Source organism: Triticum aestivum, chromosome 6D, assembly GCF_018294505.1.
Source record: "Triticum aestivum cultivar Chinese Spring chromosome 6D, IWGSC CS RefSeq v2.1, whole genome shotgun sequence".
Classification (NCBI taxonomy): Eukaryota; Viridiplantae; Streptophyta; class Magnoliopsida; order Poales; family Poaceae; genus Triticum; species Triticum aestivum.
Window position 1 is genome coordinate 433698079 of NC_057811.1, and position 19212 is coordinate 433717290.

General features: G+C 44.0%; 1 protein-coding gene and 1 long non-coding RNA gene across 2 annotated transcripts; both read left to right on the forward strand.

Moving 5' to 3' along the window:
• The first annotated feature begins 8310 nt into the window (after window positions 1-8310).
• LOC123142659 (protein DGS1, mitochondrial-like) lies at window positions 8311-9627 on the forward strand. Its single transcript, XM_044561471.1, has 4 exons — window positions 8311-8478; window positions 8767-8881; window positions 9001-9207; window positions 9421-9627. The coding sequence occupies exons 1-4, from the start codon at window positions 8351-8353 to the stop codon at window positions 9625-9627; spliced, it is 657 nt and encodes a 218-aa protein (XP_044417406.1). The 5' UTR covers window positions 8311-8350.
• A 24-nt stretch (window positions 9628-9651) lies between these two features.
• LOC123141860 (uncharacterized) lies at window positions 9652-10880 on the forward strand. Its single transcript, XR_006470438.1, has 3 exons — window positions 9652-9816; window positions 10010-10201; window positions 10782-10880. It is a non-coding gene; the product is annotated as an uncharacterized lncRNA (long non-coding RNA).
• The last annotated feature ends 8332 nt before the right edge of the window (window positions 10881-19212 follow it).

Consider the following 19212-nt stretch of genomic DNA (forward strand, 5'->3'; position numbering starts at 1 on the left):
CTTCGATGGAGATCAAGGTGTCAAGCCGGTGACGATGGTGATCATGGCGGTGCTTTGGAGATGGAGATCAAAGGCACAAGATGATGATGGCCATATCATATCACTTATATTGATTGCATGTGATGTTTATCCTTTATGCATCTTATTCTGTTTTGATTGACGGTAGCATTATAAGATGATCTCTCACTAAATTTCAAGGTACAAGTGTTCTCCCTGAGTATGCACCGTTGCCAAAGTTCGTCGTGCCGAGACACCACGTGATGATCGGGTGTGATAAGCTCTACGTTCACATACAACGGGTGCAAGCCAGTTTTGCACACGCAGAAATACTCGGATTAAACTTGACGAGCCTAGCATATGCAGATATGGCCTCGGAACACTGAGACCGAAAGGTCGAGCGTGAATCATATAGTAGATATGATCAACATAGTGATGTTCACCATTGAAAACTACTCCATTTCACGTGATGATCGGACATGGTTTAGTTGATTTGGATCACGTGATCACTTAGATGATTAGAGGGATGTCTATCTAAGTGGGAGTTCTTAAGTAATATGATTAATTGAACTTTAATTTATCATGAACTTAGTACCTGATAGTATTTTGCTTGTCTATGTTGTTGTAGATAGATGGCCCGTGTTGTTGTTCCGTTCAATTTTAATGTGTTCCTTGAGAAAGCTAAGTTGAAATATGATGGTAGCAATTACACGGTCTGGGTCCGTAACTTGAGGATTATCCTCATTGTTGCACGGAAGAATTACGTCCTGGAAGCACCACTGGGTGCCAGGCCTGCTGCAGATGCTGCTGATGACGTTAAGAATGTCTGGCAGAGTAAAGCTGATGACTACTCGATAGTTCAGTGTACCATGCTTTATGGCTTAGAACCGGGACTTCAACGACGTTTTGAATGTCATGGAGCATATGAGATGTCCCAGGAGTTGAAGTTAATATTTCAAGCAAATGCCCGGATTGAGAGATATGAAGTCTTCAATAAGTTCTATAGCTGTAAGATGGAGGAGAATAGTTCTGTCAGTGACATATACTCAAACTGTCTGGGTATAATAATCACTTGATTCAACTGGGAGTTAATCTTCCGGATGATAGTGTCATTTGACAGGATTCTTCAATCACTGCCACCAAGCTACAAGAGCTTTGTGATGAAGTATAATATGCAAGGGATGGATAAGACAATTCCCGAGCTCTTCGCGATGCTAAAGGCTGCGGAGGTAGAAATCAAAAGGGATAATTAGATTTATGCCCCTAGTTGTGTGCCACTCGGCTGTTTTACCCCTAATTTCCAAAAGTCACCGCTTCTATCCAAGTCACTTCGCTCCTCTTATGCTTTTGCCCTTTGACCGTCAGTTTGAAACCTTCATAACTAATTCATACTAAATCAGAAAAATGCAAATAAGATACCAAAATGTTCGGAAAAACATCACCTATATGTCAGTGTCACTTGCATTCATGAAAAAAATGCTTGAAAGTGCCCATCCGAGTTTTAGCTCTTATGCTACCACCATGAATAGTAAAATCTAAAAAAATTCAAAAATTTCAAAAAAAATTGGTGGCAAAGAATGAGAAATGTTTTAAGTGCTCGCCAAGTTTCGTGAGGGAATGACATTCATAGGTGCCCCGGCAGAAAAAACAATCAGCACACCAAAATAGATTAGTTGTTTGCCACGACTTCCACGAATGTCGTTCCCTGATGAAACCTGGCAAGCACTTAGAACATTTTTGGTTCTTTGCCACCATATTTTTTTGAATTTTTTTGAATTTTTTTAGATTTTACTATTCATGGTGGTATCAAAAGAGCTAAAACTCGGATGTGCACTTTCCAACACTTTTTTCATGAATGCAAATGACACTGACATATAGGTGATGTGTTTTTGAACATTTTGGTATCTTATTTGCATTTTTATGATTTAGTATGAATTAGTCATGAAGTTTTCAAACTGGCAGTCAAACGGTCAAAGGGCAAAAGCATAAGAGGAGCAAAGTGACTTGGACAGAACCGGTGACTTTTGGAAATTAGGGGTAAAACAGACGAGTGGGACACAACTAGGGGCATAAATCTAATTATCCCAAATCAAAAAGGAGCATCAAGTATTGATGGTCAACAAGACCACCAGTTTCAAGAAAAAGGGTAAAGGGAAGAAAAAGGGGAACTTCAAGAAGAACGGCTAACAAGTTGCCGCTCAGGAGAAGAAACCCAAGTCTGGACCTAAGCCTGAGACTGAGTGCTTCTACTGCAAAGGGATTGGCCACTGGAGGCGGAACTGCCCCAAGTATTTGGCGGATAAGAAGGATGGCAAGGTGAACAAAGGTATATGTGATATACATGTTATTGATGTGTACCTTACTAAAGCTCACAGTAGCACCTGGGTATTTGATACTGGTTCTGATGCTAATATTTGCAACTCGAAACAGGGACTACTGATTAAGCAAAGATTGACTAAGGACGAGGTGACGATGCGCGTACGAAATGGTTCGAAAGTCGATGTGATCGCCGTCGGCACGCTACCTCTACATCTACCTTCGGGATTAGTTTTAGACCTAAATAATTGTTATTTGGTGCCAGCGTTGAGCATGAACATTATATCTAGATCTTGTTTGATGCGAGACGATTATTCATTTAAATCTGAGAATAATGGTTGTTCTATTTATATGAGTAATATCTTTTATGGTCATGCACCCTTAAAAAGTGGTCTATTTTTGTTGAAACTCGATAGTAGTAATACACATATTCATAATGTTGAAGCCAAAAGATGCAGAGTTGATAATGATAGTGCAACTTATTTGTGGCACTGTCGTTTGGGTCATATTGGTGTAAAGCACGTGAAGAAACTCCATACTGATGGACTTTTGGAATCACTTGATTATGAATCACTTGGTACTTGCGAACCATGCCTCATGGGCAAGATGACTAAAACGCCGTTCTCCGGAACAATGGAGCGAGCAACAGATTTGTTGGAAATCATACATACTGATGTATGTGGTCCGATGAATATTGAGATTCGCGGCGGGTATCGTTATTTTCTCACCTTCACAGATGATTTAAGCAGATATGGGTATATGCACTTGATGAAACATAAGTCTGAAACATTTGAAAAGTTCAAAGAATTTCAGAGTGAAGTGGAAAATCATCAGAACAAGATAATAAAGTTTCTACGATCTGATCGTGGAGGAGAATATTTGAGTTACGAGTTTGGTCTTCATTTGAAACAATGCGGAATAGTTTCGCTACTCATGCCACCCGGAACACCACAGCGTAACGGTGTGTCCGAATGTCGTAATCGTACTTTACTAGATATGGCGCGATCTATGATGTCTCTTACCGATTTACCGCTATCGTTTTGGGGTTATGCTTTAGAGACGGCTGCATTCACGTTAAATAGGGTACCATCTAAATCTGTTGAGATGACACCTTATGAACTATGGTTTGGCAAGAAACCAAAGTTGTCGTTTCTTAAAGTTTGGGGCTGCGATGCTTATGTGAAAAAGCTTCAACCTGATAAGCTCGAACCCAAATCAGAGAAATGTGTCTTCATAGGATACCCAAAGGAGACTGTTGGGTACACCTTCTATCACAGATTCGGAGGCAATACATTTGTTGCTAAGAATGGATCCTTTCTAGAGAGGGAGTTTCTCTCGAAAGAAGTGAGTGGGAGGAAAGTAGAACTTGATGAGGTAACTGTACCTGCTCCCTTATTGGAAAGTAGTTCATCACAGAAACCTGTTCCTGTGACACCTACACCAATTAGTGAGTAAGCTAATGATATTGATCAAGAAACTTCAGATCAAGTTACTACTGAACCTCGTAGGTCAACCAGAATAAGATCCGCACCAGAGTGGTACGGTAATCCTATTCTGGAGGTCATGTTACTTGACCATGGCGAACCTACGAACTATGAAGAAGCGATGGTGAACCCAAATTCCGCAAAATGGCTTGAGGCCATGAAATCTGAGATGGGATCCATGTATGAGAACAAAGTGTGGACTTTGGTTGACTTGCCCGATGATCGGCAAGCCATAGAGAATAAATGGATCTTCAAGAAGAAGACTGACGATGATGGTAATGTTACTGTCTACAAAGCTCGACTTGTTGGGAAAGGTTATTGACAAGTTCAAGGGGCTGACTACGATGAGACTTTCTCACCCGTAGCGATGCTTAAGTCTGTCCGAATCATGTTAGCAATTACCGCATTTTATGATTATGAAATTTGGCAAATGGATGTCAAAACTGCATTCCTGAATGGATTTCTAGAAGAAGAGTTGTACATGACGCAACCAGAAGGTTTTGTCGATCCAAAAGGTGCTAACAAAGCGTGCAAGCTCCAGCGATCCATTTATGGACTGGTGCAAGCCTCTCGGAGTTGGAATAAACGTTTTGATAGTGTGATCAAAGCATATGGTTTTATAAAGACTTTTGGAAAAGCCTGTATTTACAAGAAAGTGAGTGGGAGCTCTGTAGCATTTCTAATATTATATGTGGATGACATATTGTTGATTGGAAATGATATAGAATTTCTGGATAGCATAAAAGGATACTTGAGTAAGAGTTTTTCAATGAAAGACCTCGGTGAAGCTACTTATATATTGGGCATCAAGATCTATAGAGATAGATCAAGACGCTTAATTGGACTTTCAGAAAGCACATACCTTGATAAAGTTTTGAAAAAGTTCAAAATGGATCAAGCAAAGAAAGGGTTCTTGCCTGTGTTACAAGGTGTGAAGTTGAGTTAGACTCAATGCCCGACCACTGCAGAAGATAGAGAGAAAATGAAAAGTGTTCCCTATGCTTCAGCCATAGGCTCTATCATGTATGCAATGCTGTGTACCAGACCTGATGTGTGCCTTGCTATTAGTTTAGCAGGGAGGTACCAAAGTAATCCAGGAGTGGATCACTGGACAGCGGTCAAGAACATCCTGAAATACCTGAAAAGGACTAAGGATATGTTTCTCGTTTATGGAAGTGACAAAGAGCTCGTCGTAAATGGTTACGTCGATGCAAGCTTTGACACTGACCCAGACGATTCTAAATCGCAAACCAGATACGTGTTTATATTGAACGGTGGAGCTGTCAGTTGGTGCAGTTCTAAGCAAAGTGTCGTGGCAGGATCTACGTGTGAAGCGGAGTACATAGCTGCTTCGGAAGCAGCAAATGAAGGAGTCTGGATGAAGGAGTTCATATCCGATCTAGGTGTCATACCTAGTGCATCGGGTCCAATGAAAATCTTTTGTGACAGTACTGGTGCAATTGCCTTGGGAAAGGAATCCAGATTTCACAAGAGAACCAAGCACATCAAGAGACGCTTCAATTCCATCCGCGATCAAGTCCAGGTGGGAGACATAGAGATTTGCAAGATACATGCGGATCTGAATGTTGCAGACCCGTTGACTAAGCCTCTCTCACGAGCAAAACATGATCAACACCAAGACTCCATGTGTGTTTGAATCATTACTGTGTAATCTAGATTATTGACTCTAGTGCAAGTGGGAGACTGAAGGAAATATGCCCTAGAGGCAATAATAAAGTTATTGTTTATTTCCTTATTTCATGATAAATGTTTATTATTCATGCTAGAATTGTATTAACAGGAAACATAATACATGTGTGAATACATAGACAAACAGAGTGTCACTAGTATGCCTCTACTTAACTAGCTCGTTGATCAAAGATGGTTAAGTTTCCTAACCATAGACAGGAGTTGTCATTTGATAAAGGATCACATCATTAGGAGAATGCTGTGATTGACTTGACCCATTCCGTTAGCTTAGCACTTGATCGTTTTAGTTTACTGCTATTGCTTTCTACATGACTTATACATGTTCCTATGACTATGAGATTATGCAACTCCCGATTACCGGAGGAACACTTTGTGTGCTACCAAACGTCACAACGTAACTGGGTGATTATAAATATGCTCTACAGGTGTCTCCGATGGTACTTGTTGAGTTGGCATAGATCGAGACTAGGATTTGTCACTCCGATCGTCGGAGAGGTATCTCTGGGCCCTCTCGGTAATGCACATCACTATAAGCCTTGCAAGCAATGTGACTAATGAGTTAGTTGCGAGAGATGCATTAGGGAACGAGTAAAGAGACTTGCCGGTAACCAGATTGAGCTAGGTATTGAGATACCGACGATCGAATCTCGGGCAAGTAACATACCGATGACAAAGGGAACAACGTATGTAGTTATGCGGTTTGACCGATAAAGATCTTCATAGAATATGTAGGGACCAATATGAGCATCCATGTTCCGCTATTGGTTATTGACCGGAGACGTGTCTCGGTCATGTCTACATAGTTTTCGAACCCGTATGGTCCGCACGCTTAACGTTCGATGACGATCGGTATTATGAGTTTATGTGTTTTGATGTACCGAAGATAGTTCGGAGTCCCGGATATGATCACGGACATGACGAGGAGTCTCGAAATGGTCGAGACATAAGGATTGATATATTGGACGACTATATTCGGACACCGGAAGTGTCCCGGGTGGTTTCGGAGAAAACCGGAGTGCCGGAGGGGTTACCGGAACCCCCCGGAAAGTATTGGGCCTTAGTGTCCCTTAGGGGAGAGAGAGGGCAGCAGCCCAGGAGGTGGCGCCCCCTCCCCCAAGGGGAGTCTGAATTGGACTAGGGGAGGGGGGTGCGGACCCTCTTTCCCTCTCCCTCTCCCTCTCCCTCTCTTTCCTTCCCCCTTCCCTCTTCCTAGTTGGACTAGGAAAGGGGAGTCCTACTCCTACTAGGAGGAGGACTCCCCCCTCCTTGGCGCGCCCCAAGGGCTGGCCGGCCTCCCCCTTGCTCCTTTATATACGGGGGCAGGGGCACCCTAGAACACACAAGTTGATTGTTTCAAGCCGTGTGCGGTGCCCCCTCCACCATATTCCACCTCGGTCATATCATAGCGGTGCTTAGGCGAAGCCCTGCGTCGGTAACTTCATCATCACCATCATCACACCGTCGTGCTGACGAAGCTCTCCCTCGAAGCTCTACTGGATCGTGAGTTCGTGGGACGTAGCCGAGCTGAACGTGTGTAGTCCGCGGAGGTGCCGTACCTTCGGTGCTAGGATTGGTCGATCGTGAAGACGTATGACTACATCAACCGCGTTGTCATAACGCTTCTGCTTACGGTCTATGAGGGTACGTAGACAACACTCTCCCCTCTCGTTGCTATGCATCACCATGATCTTGCGTGTGCATAGATTTTTTTTTGAAATTACTACGTTCCCCAACAACAACCTAAATTAATGTTGTATGAGTGTGCTAATTTTTTTCAGAATTTTTTGAACATTTTAAAAGCACAATAGGAGTCCGGTGCACTGGTAGCACCACAAGCTCAGGTGCATCAGATATTTTCCCCAAGGGCACCTACTCGGACTTACGCCGCATGGAGCAGGAATGAGAGCTCTAACGCAAAGGTGTACCAACACGGAGTAGGTCAACCCCCTGCACCTGCACTCCGCCGAAAGCCATCCACCACCTCAAAACAGATACGGGTCGCCACGATGGCAGACGCAGCCCGCTGGTGACCCGGACCACCGCTGCAAGAGAGTAGAGAGCCACCCCACAACCACCCGGGGGAGCCCAAGCAGCACCATCACACCAGGCCCGACGCCATCCCGCCAGGACCACGCCGCCGGCACGTACGAGCCCAGCCACCGCGACCACCCTCACATGACGCCAGCTGAACCGTCGCACACTAGCGAGGATCACCGCCCATTAGAGACGCAATCGGACTTGCATCCACCCCCCCCCCCCCCCCGGCCCATTGTACGCGTCATCCCCCGATCGCCGCAGAATTGGGCAGATCTGGCCGGAGGCCGCCCCTCGCTCAACCACCTGAGAGGAGGACTGTGCAGCTGGCGCACCATCCACGGGCACAAGAGCGGCGCCGTGCCGTCGTACGATGACGTTGCCGCCATCCCACGCGCCCGCCGTCGCGCCGTCAAGCCCTGCACCAGCCCGGCGCCTCCGTCGGTGGGCCGTCCCGCGGCAGCCCAGATCCCGAGCGGAGGGGAAGAAGCCGCCTCTTGGCCGCTTGGGACGTCACGTGCTAATTAATGAAACATCACGTGCTAACTTTAAAGTCTAACAGCAAGTTTGCTTTGCAGCCTTGCCGGCCGGCTGAGCATCGTGTATTGCTTAGAGTCTTCACATCTCCTGTTTGTGTAGTTTTATTAAAATCCTAATCCACTCCTTTTTCTGTGCGGCAGACATATACTATAAGGGTCCCGTAAAAACACTACAGTATATTATACAGTATCATAAAATAAAAACACTATAAGGGTCCCGTAGAAAAAAAAGAAAGACAGTCCCCCCCTTCGCCCGCGCACTCGATCGACATGGAGACCTTGCCGCCAGTACCCGCTCGTGGATGGAACTCCCTCTTCGACCGTCTCTTCGGCGGTCGCCGGCGCCGGCGCCCTGCTCTCCCGCTCCCTGTCCACAGTTCCGTCGATCTTTCTCTCCGGTGAGAAAAACCTTCTTCTTCCACCTGTCAAAAAGAAATACCCATCTCCAGTTGGCGTGCCTCCTATTCTGTACAGGCTTTTGCTGGAGCACTGCCGTGCTCGTGCTTTCTCGACTTTGGCCTGAACCAACTAAAATTTTCCGGATTCTTGGTGATCTGTGAAGAAGTTGTACTAATGTCTTGTGGAATTAGTCGCTATATGCAAAGTTGCAAACACATCACTTTCCTTGAGCTACCCCATTGATCTGTATGAAAAACTGAGATTTTTTTACCATATGATATTTACAGGAATTTTTACAACAAGCCCATTGGCTGTGTCATCTTGGAGGAAATTATGCAACGCAGGCTGTCCTATTTGCGCGGTATTGAGGAAGATTTGAAGTATTGGAAGTCCAAGGCCCGGGTAACACCTTCTTACAGAAATCTTCCTTTACACTATCAGTAATAGTACACAGATAAGTTGGTTATGTTTGTTTTTGTTCTACTTAATTTGATTTTTCTGTTTGTTGATTTCTTTTCCAGGGTTCATATTCACAGACAATGTATTTCATGATATTTCAAAGAGGTCCAAGTGCTTTTGCTGAAGCAACATGCCCACGTCTGACTAGACTTGGGAACGACAACGGAGGTCCGTCGCAGGGCCTTTTAAAGTCTGCATATAATATTATCTCAACAAACATGGATGTCCTGATGAGTATCAAGCGCTGCTTGGCTGCTTTTCTTGCCGAGGTTTGTAAGTTCAGTGTGTTTTTACTTTTTAATGGCAAAGTACCAACATGGCTGCGGTACTATACTGACTGAAGTAGAATAGTTGATGTCCTACTATAGTTAATTTTTCAACCCATCTTTATTCCTCTATTAGATATTCCTCTGTGTCACATGACCACATTATCATTATCATATACGTACATGAATTAAAATTCTGCCTCTCCTCTTCGACAGGTTTATCAGCAAGCAGATATATGCAAAGAAGGATTAACTGGAAGTCATTGCGATTCGCTATATACACTAATTATCATTTTGAACCATGTCTTTCCCAAGTTGGAGGAATTGCATAGAATTGCGGGTGGGGTATGTATTGCTTTCTATAAGTATATTTGGATACTTAAAGTATGTTATATTTCTTTCTTTGATGCAATAATTAATTAGTTAACTATATATTCTCAGGGGCAAACGACTCCTCTATTCACACATGATGGAAACTCGTCTGAACTTCAGTTCAAAAGATTGCCAGAAGTTGACATTAATAGTTCACAATGGACAGATGCATTCTCAGCAAATGCTATAGGTTTGATCTATCAAAACATCGAGAAGCTAGATAATTTTGTTTCCGCTTTGGTAAGTAATTCTTTCTTCACCTGTTATACATACTTAACCAAATCAGGATACAACCGTCTATTCATATCATAATTAAGCGCTTGAATCACCTACGGATAATGTGTTCAAACCCAAATATCTATGAGTAAATATGCTTATGCAAAGTCATTTTCCTCATTTTGTCTAAAGCAAAGTTATTTTTTGGTAATGGCAGCTTTCAAGGCATAAGAAACCAACACACATGACCTTATACTGGTTACCCTACACATGTGGAGCAATTGGTTTCTCTTTATGTTCTCTATGGCTATTACGCCATAGTAGCTTGATGGGAAGTTCTGACGACCGTAACTTGGTTCGACATGCTAAGGATTCCATCGCTAGATTCTGGAGTGATCCTGTTGAACCAGTAAGATACTTAATTTGTGTATATATCTTTTTTATCTTGTATGTTAGACTAGTGCAAGTAAACTGAAAGAAAATCAAGCTATTTCATGGGGACACAACATTTTAGTGGTCATCTACTTGTAATATACTCCTCCGTCCCAAAATAAGTGACTCAAAGAGCTAGTACAAAGTTGAGTCACTTATTTTGGGATGGAGGGAGTATGTTTCTGTGAGCTACTTTTTGTAGCATGTGTTTGTTAGTCCACTTGTGCACCATGGCTCTGACCAACATTTATGATTCGGATAACTGAAAAGGGATGTATGCTATTTTTGCGCATTGTTTGCAGCTTACATGTGCTTTTTGGGCACAGTATTAGCATATCTGTAGCAAACTTTGGCAGATGACTGTATATGAGCCATCGCACTTGTTAATTTGCATCTGCATCGCAGTAGTCTAAACATTGTTCATTAAAATAATATGTGAGACCATTTTGTTTTGTTTCACTGCTACTAGCTGGTTTATATAGTTCCTTACCTTTGGAAATCAGTTATGTCATTCTACTCCCACCCTGACAGTTTTTTTCTCTCTTAACAATAATTAGATCATTTCTGTTGGAGAGGGGCCTTTTGAGGCAATGAAGCGAACAGATAGACCTGCAATGGAAAAACAATATGCCCGACAAACTGAAGAGTCACTGCGCAGGTTTTTATTCTCTGATGTTGTTTTGTGATTCTTTTTTGAATAAAACATACCCCCTCCATTCCAATGAATAATGTGCATGCATTTTTAATTCATGGTCAAAGTTGAATTTTGAAATGCATGCGCGCCTTATTCATTGGAATGGAAGGCAGTCTGCATTTTCCATGCTTAAAAAATTAGTTAGTAATATTGCTGAATGAATGGACATTTATCCTAGCTTAAATTTCACTGTGTTACCCACAATGAATATAAAACTGTTGCTGAATGAATATTCAGTGCAAGATTTACTTGTTCTGATTGTTGAAAGCAAACTTTTAAGTTTCTCATTCTCAAATTCATCAAAATATCATTAAAATATTTGGCACTTTAATTCCAATGTTTGCTTCCTGGATTTGTAGGATACTACTTTCCTTCTCTGAGAAACCTTCAAAGGAAACATTGCCACAACATGCATCAGGGGAAGCATTGATGGAGATCCAGAGGTCGGGTTGTTTGAACTTCAAATTATACATATTCTCGGGGCATTGACATTCATATCTTAGGCCAAACGTTTCAAATCCCACCTGTGATATATTTTTTCTTTCCATTTTCATATCGTGCGTTGTGCTAAAGAGCGGAATGCTGCATATTCCACCACCTTTATTTTGTCTATTTCCCACCACAGATAATTGGATTGTTCTATGCAGGTCAATTCTGGAACTGGATCAGGTTGCTAAGGCAAATGTACTGGATCTTCAGGAGTAAGTTATACCGTTTTCGTCTTTCCTCTTGATTAAAATGTATATAGAGAGTTAATTGCATAAAACACCAACCCTTGGGATTGCTATTCCACAGAAGCACTTTTTTGAATGTCCAAAGAACATTACCACAACTTTTGTAGTAAGAATTTACAACTTACCCAAATCGCTCAGTTATCCTGTTTGATAATAGAGGTGTAGAAGTGATCGTCCTCTTCTCCAACGCCACCCCATCGATGTTGCTGCATGTGACTCCAATGGTCCTCTATGCCGCTTGTTAAGTGTTGCAGAACCCGCTGCCGCTGCTGGCCTCCACATGGATTACACTGGGTGGTTAGCTAAGTGTCACTTAGATCTGCTGAAGAGCAGAGGGAGAAAAGGAATGCAAGGTGCCTTTTTTCCATGGTGCAGCGCAAGCTCCAGTTGTTGGGGCACAACGTAGTGCATGGCTCCATTCCTCCTGCTTGCTTGGCTGCGTAGATGCAGAGGCCAGTGCAGCAGCGGGTGTTTCTGGAGCCTTTAAGAGGCGTCAACAACTGGGTGGGGTTGAGGTTGGCTTAGGATGTGGCCAACGTGGCTGGATGACGTGTACCATTGGCTTGGCACATGGGCACTGACAATTGGACCCAAGCGTAAGCTGTAGCATAGATAACTGTGTGATTTGGGTAAGACACAAACGCTAAAGCAACTGTAGCAGATTCCCTGTCCACCCTGCAACTATACAAAAGTTGCCGATATGGAGTCTAGGGGGTAAAAATGACACTCTAGCACATTTTGGGAATCCACTCCCAATGTCTTCTTTGAATTTTATGTAATTTACTCATACAATTGTGCATTTGTCTTGTCTGATACATCTGTGGTGATTGGATTGTTCTTACACAGGGCAATACTGGGACTGGATCGGATTCTGAAGGCATCTAAGACCATTTTTGCTCTTCTTGCATTTGGGCTTCCTCTTCTACTATTCTTTCGAGTGCTGACATGGGTAACACATGTATGTATATATGTTGATACTGGACCTATTTGTGTCGCACACTCTGCAAATTCGATGTGCTTAAGTCTTTTGTTTAATATGACACTATTACTGTAATAATTGTATAATAGGTCCAGAGTGCAGAGGGAAGAGATGACATTTGGGAGCTTCTTTTATTTGCAGAGCGAAGGTTTCTGGACTTTAAAGAATCCAGTGTTAATGGGAAGGTAATTTTCTAAGATCTTCAACATCATAGCATAACCTTTCATGTATTACTTTCAAGTTCAAGGCTCTTCCCAATGAGGGAAATAATATGATAACTGCACTTGTTGTCATTTGATCTGCGCAAATCTTGTCCTTCGCCAAATATGCTATGGGCAGAGCCCCCCTTTTAGGATTGGACCCCAGCATTCAGCCTGGATATTTTAGTGGCCAGAAATTTTGAATTAGAAGTCTTGAGGATGCTGAGATTCTGATATGCCCTAACAATAATTTATATTAATAATCCCCTTGTTTACAGGAGGATGAGGTGATGTGGAAGTTTGGATTGACACTTTACTCCCTTGATAAATTGTACGGAGCTGTTCAGTTGCATCGAAATCAAACAGATGCCGCCTGGCTCCTTGTAGGTGGCTGTGCTGGATACCGCCTGGCTCCTTGTAGGTGGTCTCCCCGACATCGCCCGGTCCGAGCTCGTCATCCGCCAGATGTCCAGGATCCTGGGCAAGGTGGTGGTGGTGGACGAGCTCTCCCTCCGCAAGGAGGAGGAGGTCCGGGTCAAGGTCAAGTGCTTAGACTCCTCCAAGCTTCACGTCACCGTCCGTGTTTTCTTCAACGACCAGGGCTACGACCTCCGCATCGCCCCCGAGCCCCCCAACCACGTCGGCCGCCCCCGCTTCACCGACGATGGGCCTCCCGGCGGCAACCCGGGGACCGGTGGGGGCTACCACGGTCGCCACCACCCCCGCTCCCGCCGGCCGGAGGACGGGGAGGGTTCGGATGACTCGCCCTCTCGGTCGCCGTCCCGCTCGCCTTCGCCTCCGGCCGATGTCGGGCATGGGCGCCAGGCCGCGCCGCCCCCCCCCCTCGAGGCCCTCCTCGGTACGGTGGCCGTGTCCCCTGCCGCCAGCGACGCCTCCAGCGTGGCTTGGTCGTCTGCCCTACCTCCTCTCCATGCTCCCTGTTGGGGAACGTAGTAATATATCAAAATTTTCCTACGTGTCACCAAGATCAATCTAGGAGATGCTAGCAACGAGAGAGAGGGAGTGCATCTTCATACCCTTGAAGATCGCTAAGCGGAAGCGTTACAAGAACGCGGTTGATGGAGTCGTACTCGCGGCGATTCAAATCGCGGAAGATCCGATCTAGCGCCGAACGGACGGCGCCTCCGCGTTCAACACACGTACAGCCCGGGGACGTCTCCTCCTTCTTGATCCAGCAAGGGGAGAGGAGAAGTTGAGGGAGAACTCCAGCAGCACAACGGCATGGTGGCGATGGAGCTCGTGGTTCTCCGGCAAAGCTTCGCTAAGCACTACGGAGGAGGAGGAGGAGTTGGAGGAGGAGAGGGCTGTGCCAGGAGAAGGGTGTGGCTTCCCTCCCACCCCCTCACTATATATAGGGGGAAGGGGAGAGGGGGCCGGCCCCTTTAGATGGACCTAGAGGAGGAGGCGGCGGCCAGGGGAAACCCTAGATGGGTTTGGGCGCCCCCACCCCCTAGGAAACTTGCCCCCCAAGCCGGGAGGGGCGGCTGCCTAGGGGTGGCGCCCCCACCTCTCCTGGTTATGTGAGAGGGGTTGGGAGGGGCGCACAGCCCCTTAGTGGGCTGGTTTTCCCGTTCCCCTTGGCCCATAAGGCCCCCCAACGCTTGCCGGGGCCTCCGAAACCCCTTTGGGACATGCTGGCCATAGCCTGGTACCCCCGGAACAATTCCAGACTCCAATACCCTTCGTCCAATATACCGATCTTCACCTCCGGACCATTCCGGAGCTCCTCATCATGTCCGGGATCTCATCCGGGACTCCAAACAACCTTCGGTAACCACATACTATTTCCCATAACAACTCTAGTGTCACCGAACCTTAAGTGTGTAGACCCTACGGGTTCGGGAACCATGCAGACATGACCGGGACACCTCTCCGGCCAATAACCAATAGTGGGATCTGGATACCCATATTGGCTCCCACATGTTCCGCGATGATCTCATCGGATGAACCACGATGTCGGGGATTCAATCAATCCCGTATACAATCCCCTTTGTCTATCGGTATGTTACTTGCCCGAGATTCGATCGTCGGTATCCCAATACCTCGTTCAATCTCGTTACCGGCAAGTCTCTTTACTCGTTCCGTAACGCATGATCCCGTGGTTAACTCATTAGTCACATTGAGCTCATTATGATGATGCATTATCGAGTGGGCCCAGAGATACCTCTCCGTCATACGGAGTGACAAATCTCAGTCTCGATTCGTGCCAACCGAACAGACACTTTCGGAGATACCTGTAGTGCACCTTTATAGCCACCCAGTTACGTTGTGACGTTTGGTACACCCAAAGCATTCCTACGGTATCCGGGAGTTGCACAATCTCATGGTCTAAGGAAACGATACTTGACATTAGAAAAGCTCTAGCAAACGAACTACACGATCTTGTGCTATGCTTAGGATTGGGTCTTGTCCATCACATCATTCTCCTAATGATGTGATCCCGTTATCAATGACATCCAATGTCCATGGTCAGGAAACCATAACCATCTATTGATCAACGAGCTAGTCAACTAGAGGCTTACTAGGGACATGTTGTGGTCTATGTATTCACACATGTATTACGGTTTCCAGTTAATACAATTATAGCATGAACAATAGACAATTATCATGAACAAGGAAATACAATAATAATCATTTTATTATTGCCTCTAGGGCATATTTCCAACAGTCTCCCACTTGCACTAGAGTCAATAATCTAGTTCACATCACTATGTGATTGTAATGAATCCAACACCCATGGGGTTGTTCATATCTCGCTTGTGAGAGAGGTTATTAGTCAACGGGTCTGAACCTTTCAGATCCGTGTGTGCTTTACAAATCTCTATGTCATCTTGTAGATGCAGCTACCACGCGCTACTTGGAGCTATTCCAAATAACTGCTCTACTATACGAATCCAGTTTACTACTCAGAGTCATCCGGATTAGTGTCAAAGTTTGCATCGACGTAACCCCTTACGACGAACTCTTTTACCACCTCCATAATCGAGAAAATTCCTTAGTCCACTAGTTACTAAGGATAAGTTCGACCGCTGTCATGTGATCCATTCCTGGATCACTCTTGTACCCCTTGACTAATTCATGGCAAGGCACACTTCAGGTGCGGTACACAGCATAACATACTGTAGAGCCTACGTCTAAAGCATAGGGGACGACCTTCGTCCTTTCTCTCTCTTCTGCCATGGTTAGGCCTTCAGTCTTAATACTCACACCTTGTAACACAGCCAAGAACTCCTTCTTTGCTGATCTATTTTGAACTCCTTCAAAATCTTGTCACGGTATGTATTTATTTTGAAAGTACTATTAAGCGTTTTTTGATCTATCCTTATAGATCTTGATGCTCAATGTTCAAGTAGCTTAATCCAGGTTTTCCATTGAAAAACACTTTTCAAATAACCCTGTATGCTTTCCAGAAATTATACATCATTTCTGATCAACAATATGTTAACAACATATACTGATCAAAAATTCTATAGTGCTCCCACTCACTTCTTTGGAATTACAAGTTTCTCATAAACTTTGTATAAACCCAAAATCTTTGATCATCTCATCAAAGCGTACATTCCAACTCCGAGATGCTTACTCCAGTCCTTAGAAGGATTGCTGGAGCTTTGCATACTTGTTAGCATCTTTCAGGATTGACAAAACCTTCTGGTTGTATCACATACAACCTTTCCTCAAGAAAATCGTCGAGGAAACAATGTTTTGACATCCTATCTCCAAGATTTCATAAATAATGCAGTAACTGCTAATATAATTCCAATAGACTCTTAGCATCGCTACGAGTGAGAAAGTCTCATCGCAGTCAACTCCTTGAACTTGTCGGAAAACATCTTAACGACAAGTCGAGCTTTCTTAATGGTAACACTTACCATCATTGTTCGTCTTCGTTTTAAAATCCATCTGCACCCAACAGCCTTACGACCATCAAGTAGTTCTTCCAAAGTCTATACTTTGTTTTATACATGGATCCTCTCTCGGATTTTATGGCCTCGAGCCATTCGTCGGAATCCGGGCCCACCATCGCTTCTCCATAGCTCATAGGTTCATCGTTGTCCACCAACATGACTTCCAAGACAGGATTACCGTACCACTATGAAGTAGTACGCATCCTTGTCGACCTACGAGGTTTGGTAGTGACTTGATCTGAAGTTTCATGATCACTATCATCAACTTCCACTTCAATTGGTGTAGGCTCCACAGGAACAACTTCCTGTGCCCTGCTGCACACTAGTTGAAGTGACGGTTCAATAACCTCATCAAGTCTCCACCATCCTCCCACTCAATTCTTTCGAGAGAAACTTTTCCTCGAGAAAGGACCTGATTCTAGAAACAATCCCTTTTGCTTCCGGATCTGAGACAGGAGGTATACCCAACTATTTTTGGGTGTCCTATGAAGATGCATTTATCCGCTTTGGGTTCGAGCTTATCAGCCTGAAACTTTTTCACATAAGCATCGCTGCCCCAAACTCTTAAGAAACGACAGCTTAGGTTTCTCTAAACCATAGTTCATACGGTGTCGTCTCAACGGAATTGCGTGGTGCCCTATTTAAAGTGAATGTGGTTGTCTCTAATGCCTAACCCATAGACGATAGTGGTAATTCGATAAGAGACATCATGGTATGCACTATATCCAATAGGGTGCAGTTATGATGTTCGGACACACCATCACACTATGGTGTTCCAGGCAGTATTTGTCGTGAAACAATTTCCACAATGTCTTAATTGTGTGCCAAACTCGTAACTCAGATATTCATCTCTATAATCATATCATAGACATTTTATCCTCTTGTCACGACGATCTTCAACTTCGCTCTGAAATTACTTGAACCTTTCAATAATTCAGAATTGTGTTTCATCAAGTAAATATACTTAGCATTTACTCAAATCATCTGTGAAGTAAGAACATAACGATATCCACTGCGTGCCTCAGCACTCATTGGACTGCACACATCAAAATGTATTACTTCCAACAAGTTGCTCTCTTGTTCCATCTCACTGAAAACGAGGCCTTTCAGTCATCTTTCCCATGTGGTATGATTTGCATGTCTCAAGTGATTCAAAATCAAGTGAGTCCAAATGATCCATCTGTATGGAGTTTCTTCATGCATATATACCAATAGACATGGTTCGCATGTCTCAATCTTTTCAAAAACGAGTGAGTCCAAAGATCCATCAACATGGAGCTTCTTCATGCGTTTTATCCCAATATGACTCAAATAGCAGTGCCACAAGTATGTGGTACTATCATTACTATCTTATATCTTTTGGCATGAACATGTGTATCACTACGATCGAGATTCAATAAACCATTCATTTTAGGTGCAAGACCATTGAAGGTATTATTCAAATAAAAAGAGTAACCATTATTCTCCTTAAATGAATAACCGTATTGCGATAAACATAATCCAATCATGTCTATGCTCAACGCAAACACCAAATAACAATTATTTAGGTTTAACACCAATCTCGATGGTAGAGGGAGCATGCGATGCTTGATCACATCAACCTTGGAAACCCTTCTAACACATATCGTCATCTCACCTTTAGCTAGTCTCCTTTTATTCTGCAGCTTTTATTTCGAGTTACTAACACTTAGCAACCGAACCGGTATCTAATACCCTGGTGCTCCTAGGAGTACTAGTAAAGTACACATTAATATAATTTATATCCAATATACTTCTGTCGACCTTGCCAGCCTTCTCATCTACGAAGTATCTAGGGCAGTTCTGCTTCAGTGACCGTTCCCCTCATTTCAGAAGCACTTAGTATCGGGTTTGGGTTCAACCTTGGATTTCTTCACTAGAGCTGGAACTGATTTGCCGTTTCATGAAGTATCCCTTCTTGCCCTTGCCCTTCTTGAAACTAGTGGTTTTACTAACCATCAACAATTGATGCTCCTACTTGATTTCTACTTTCGCGGTGTCAAACATCGCGAATAGTTCAAGGATCATCATATCTATCCCTGATATGTTATAGTTCATCACGAAGCTCCAGTAGCTTGGTGGCAGTGACTTTCGAGAACCATCACTATCTCATCTGGAAGACAACTCCCACTCGATTCAAGTGATTGTAGTACTCAGACAATCTGAGCACACGCTCAACGATTGAGCTTTTGTCCCTTAGTTTGTAGGCTTAAGAAACTTGTCGGAGGTCTCACACCTCTTGACGTGGGCACGAGCCTGAAATCCCAATTTCAGCCCTTGAAACATCTCATATGTTCCGCGACGTTTCAAAAACCGTCTTTGGTGCCTCAATTCTATACCGCTTAACTTTACGCACTGAACTATCACGTAGTCATCAAAACGTGTATGTCAGATGTTCACAACATCCACAAACGACGCTCGAGGTTCAGCACACCGA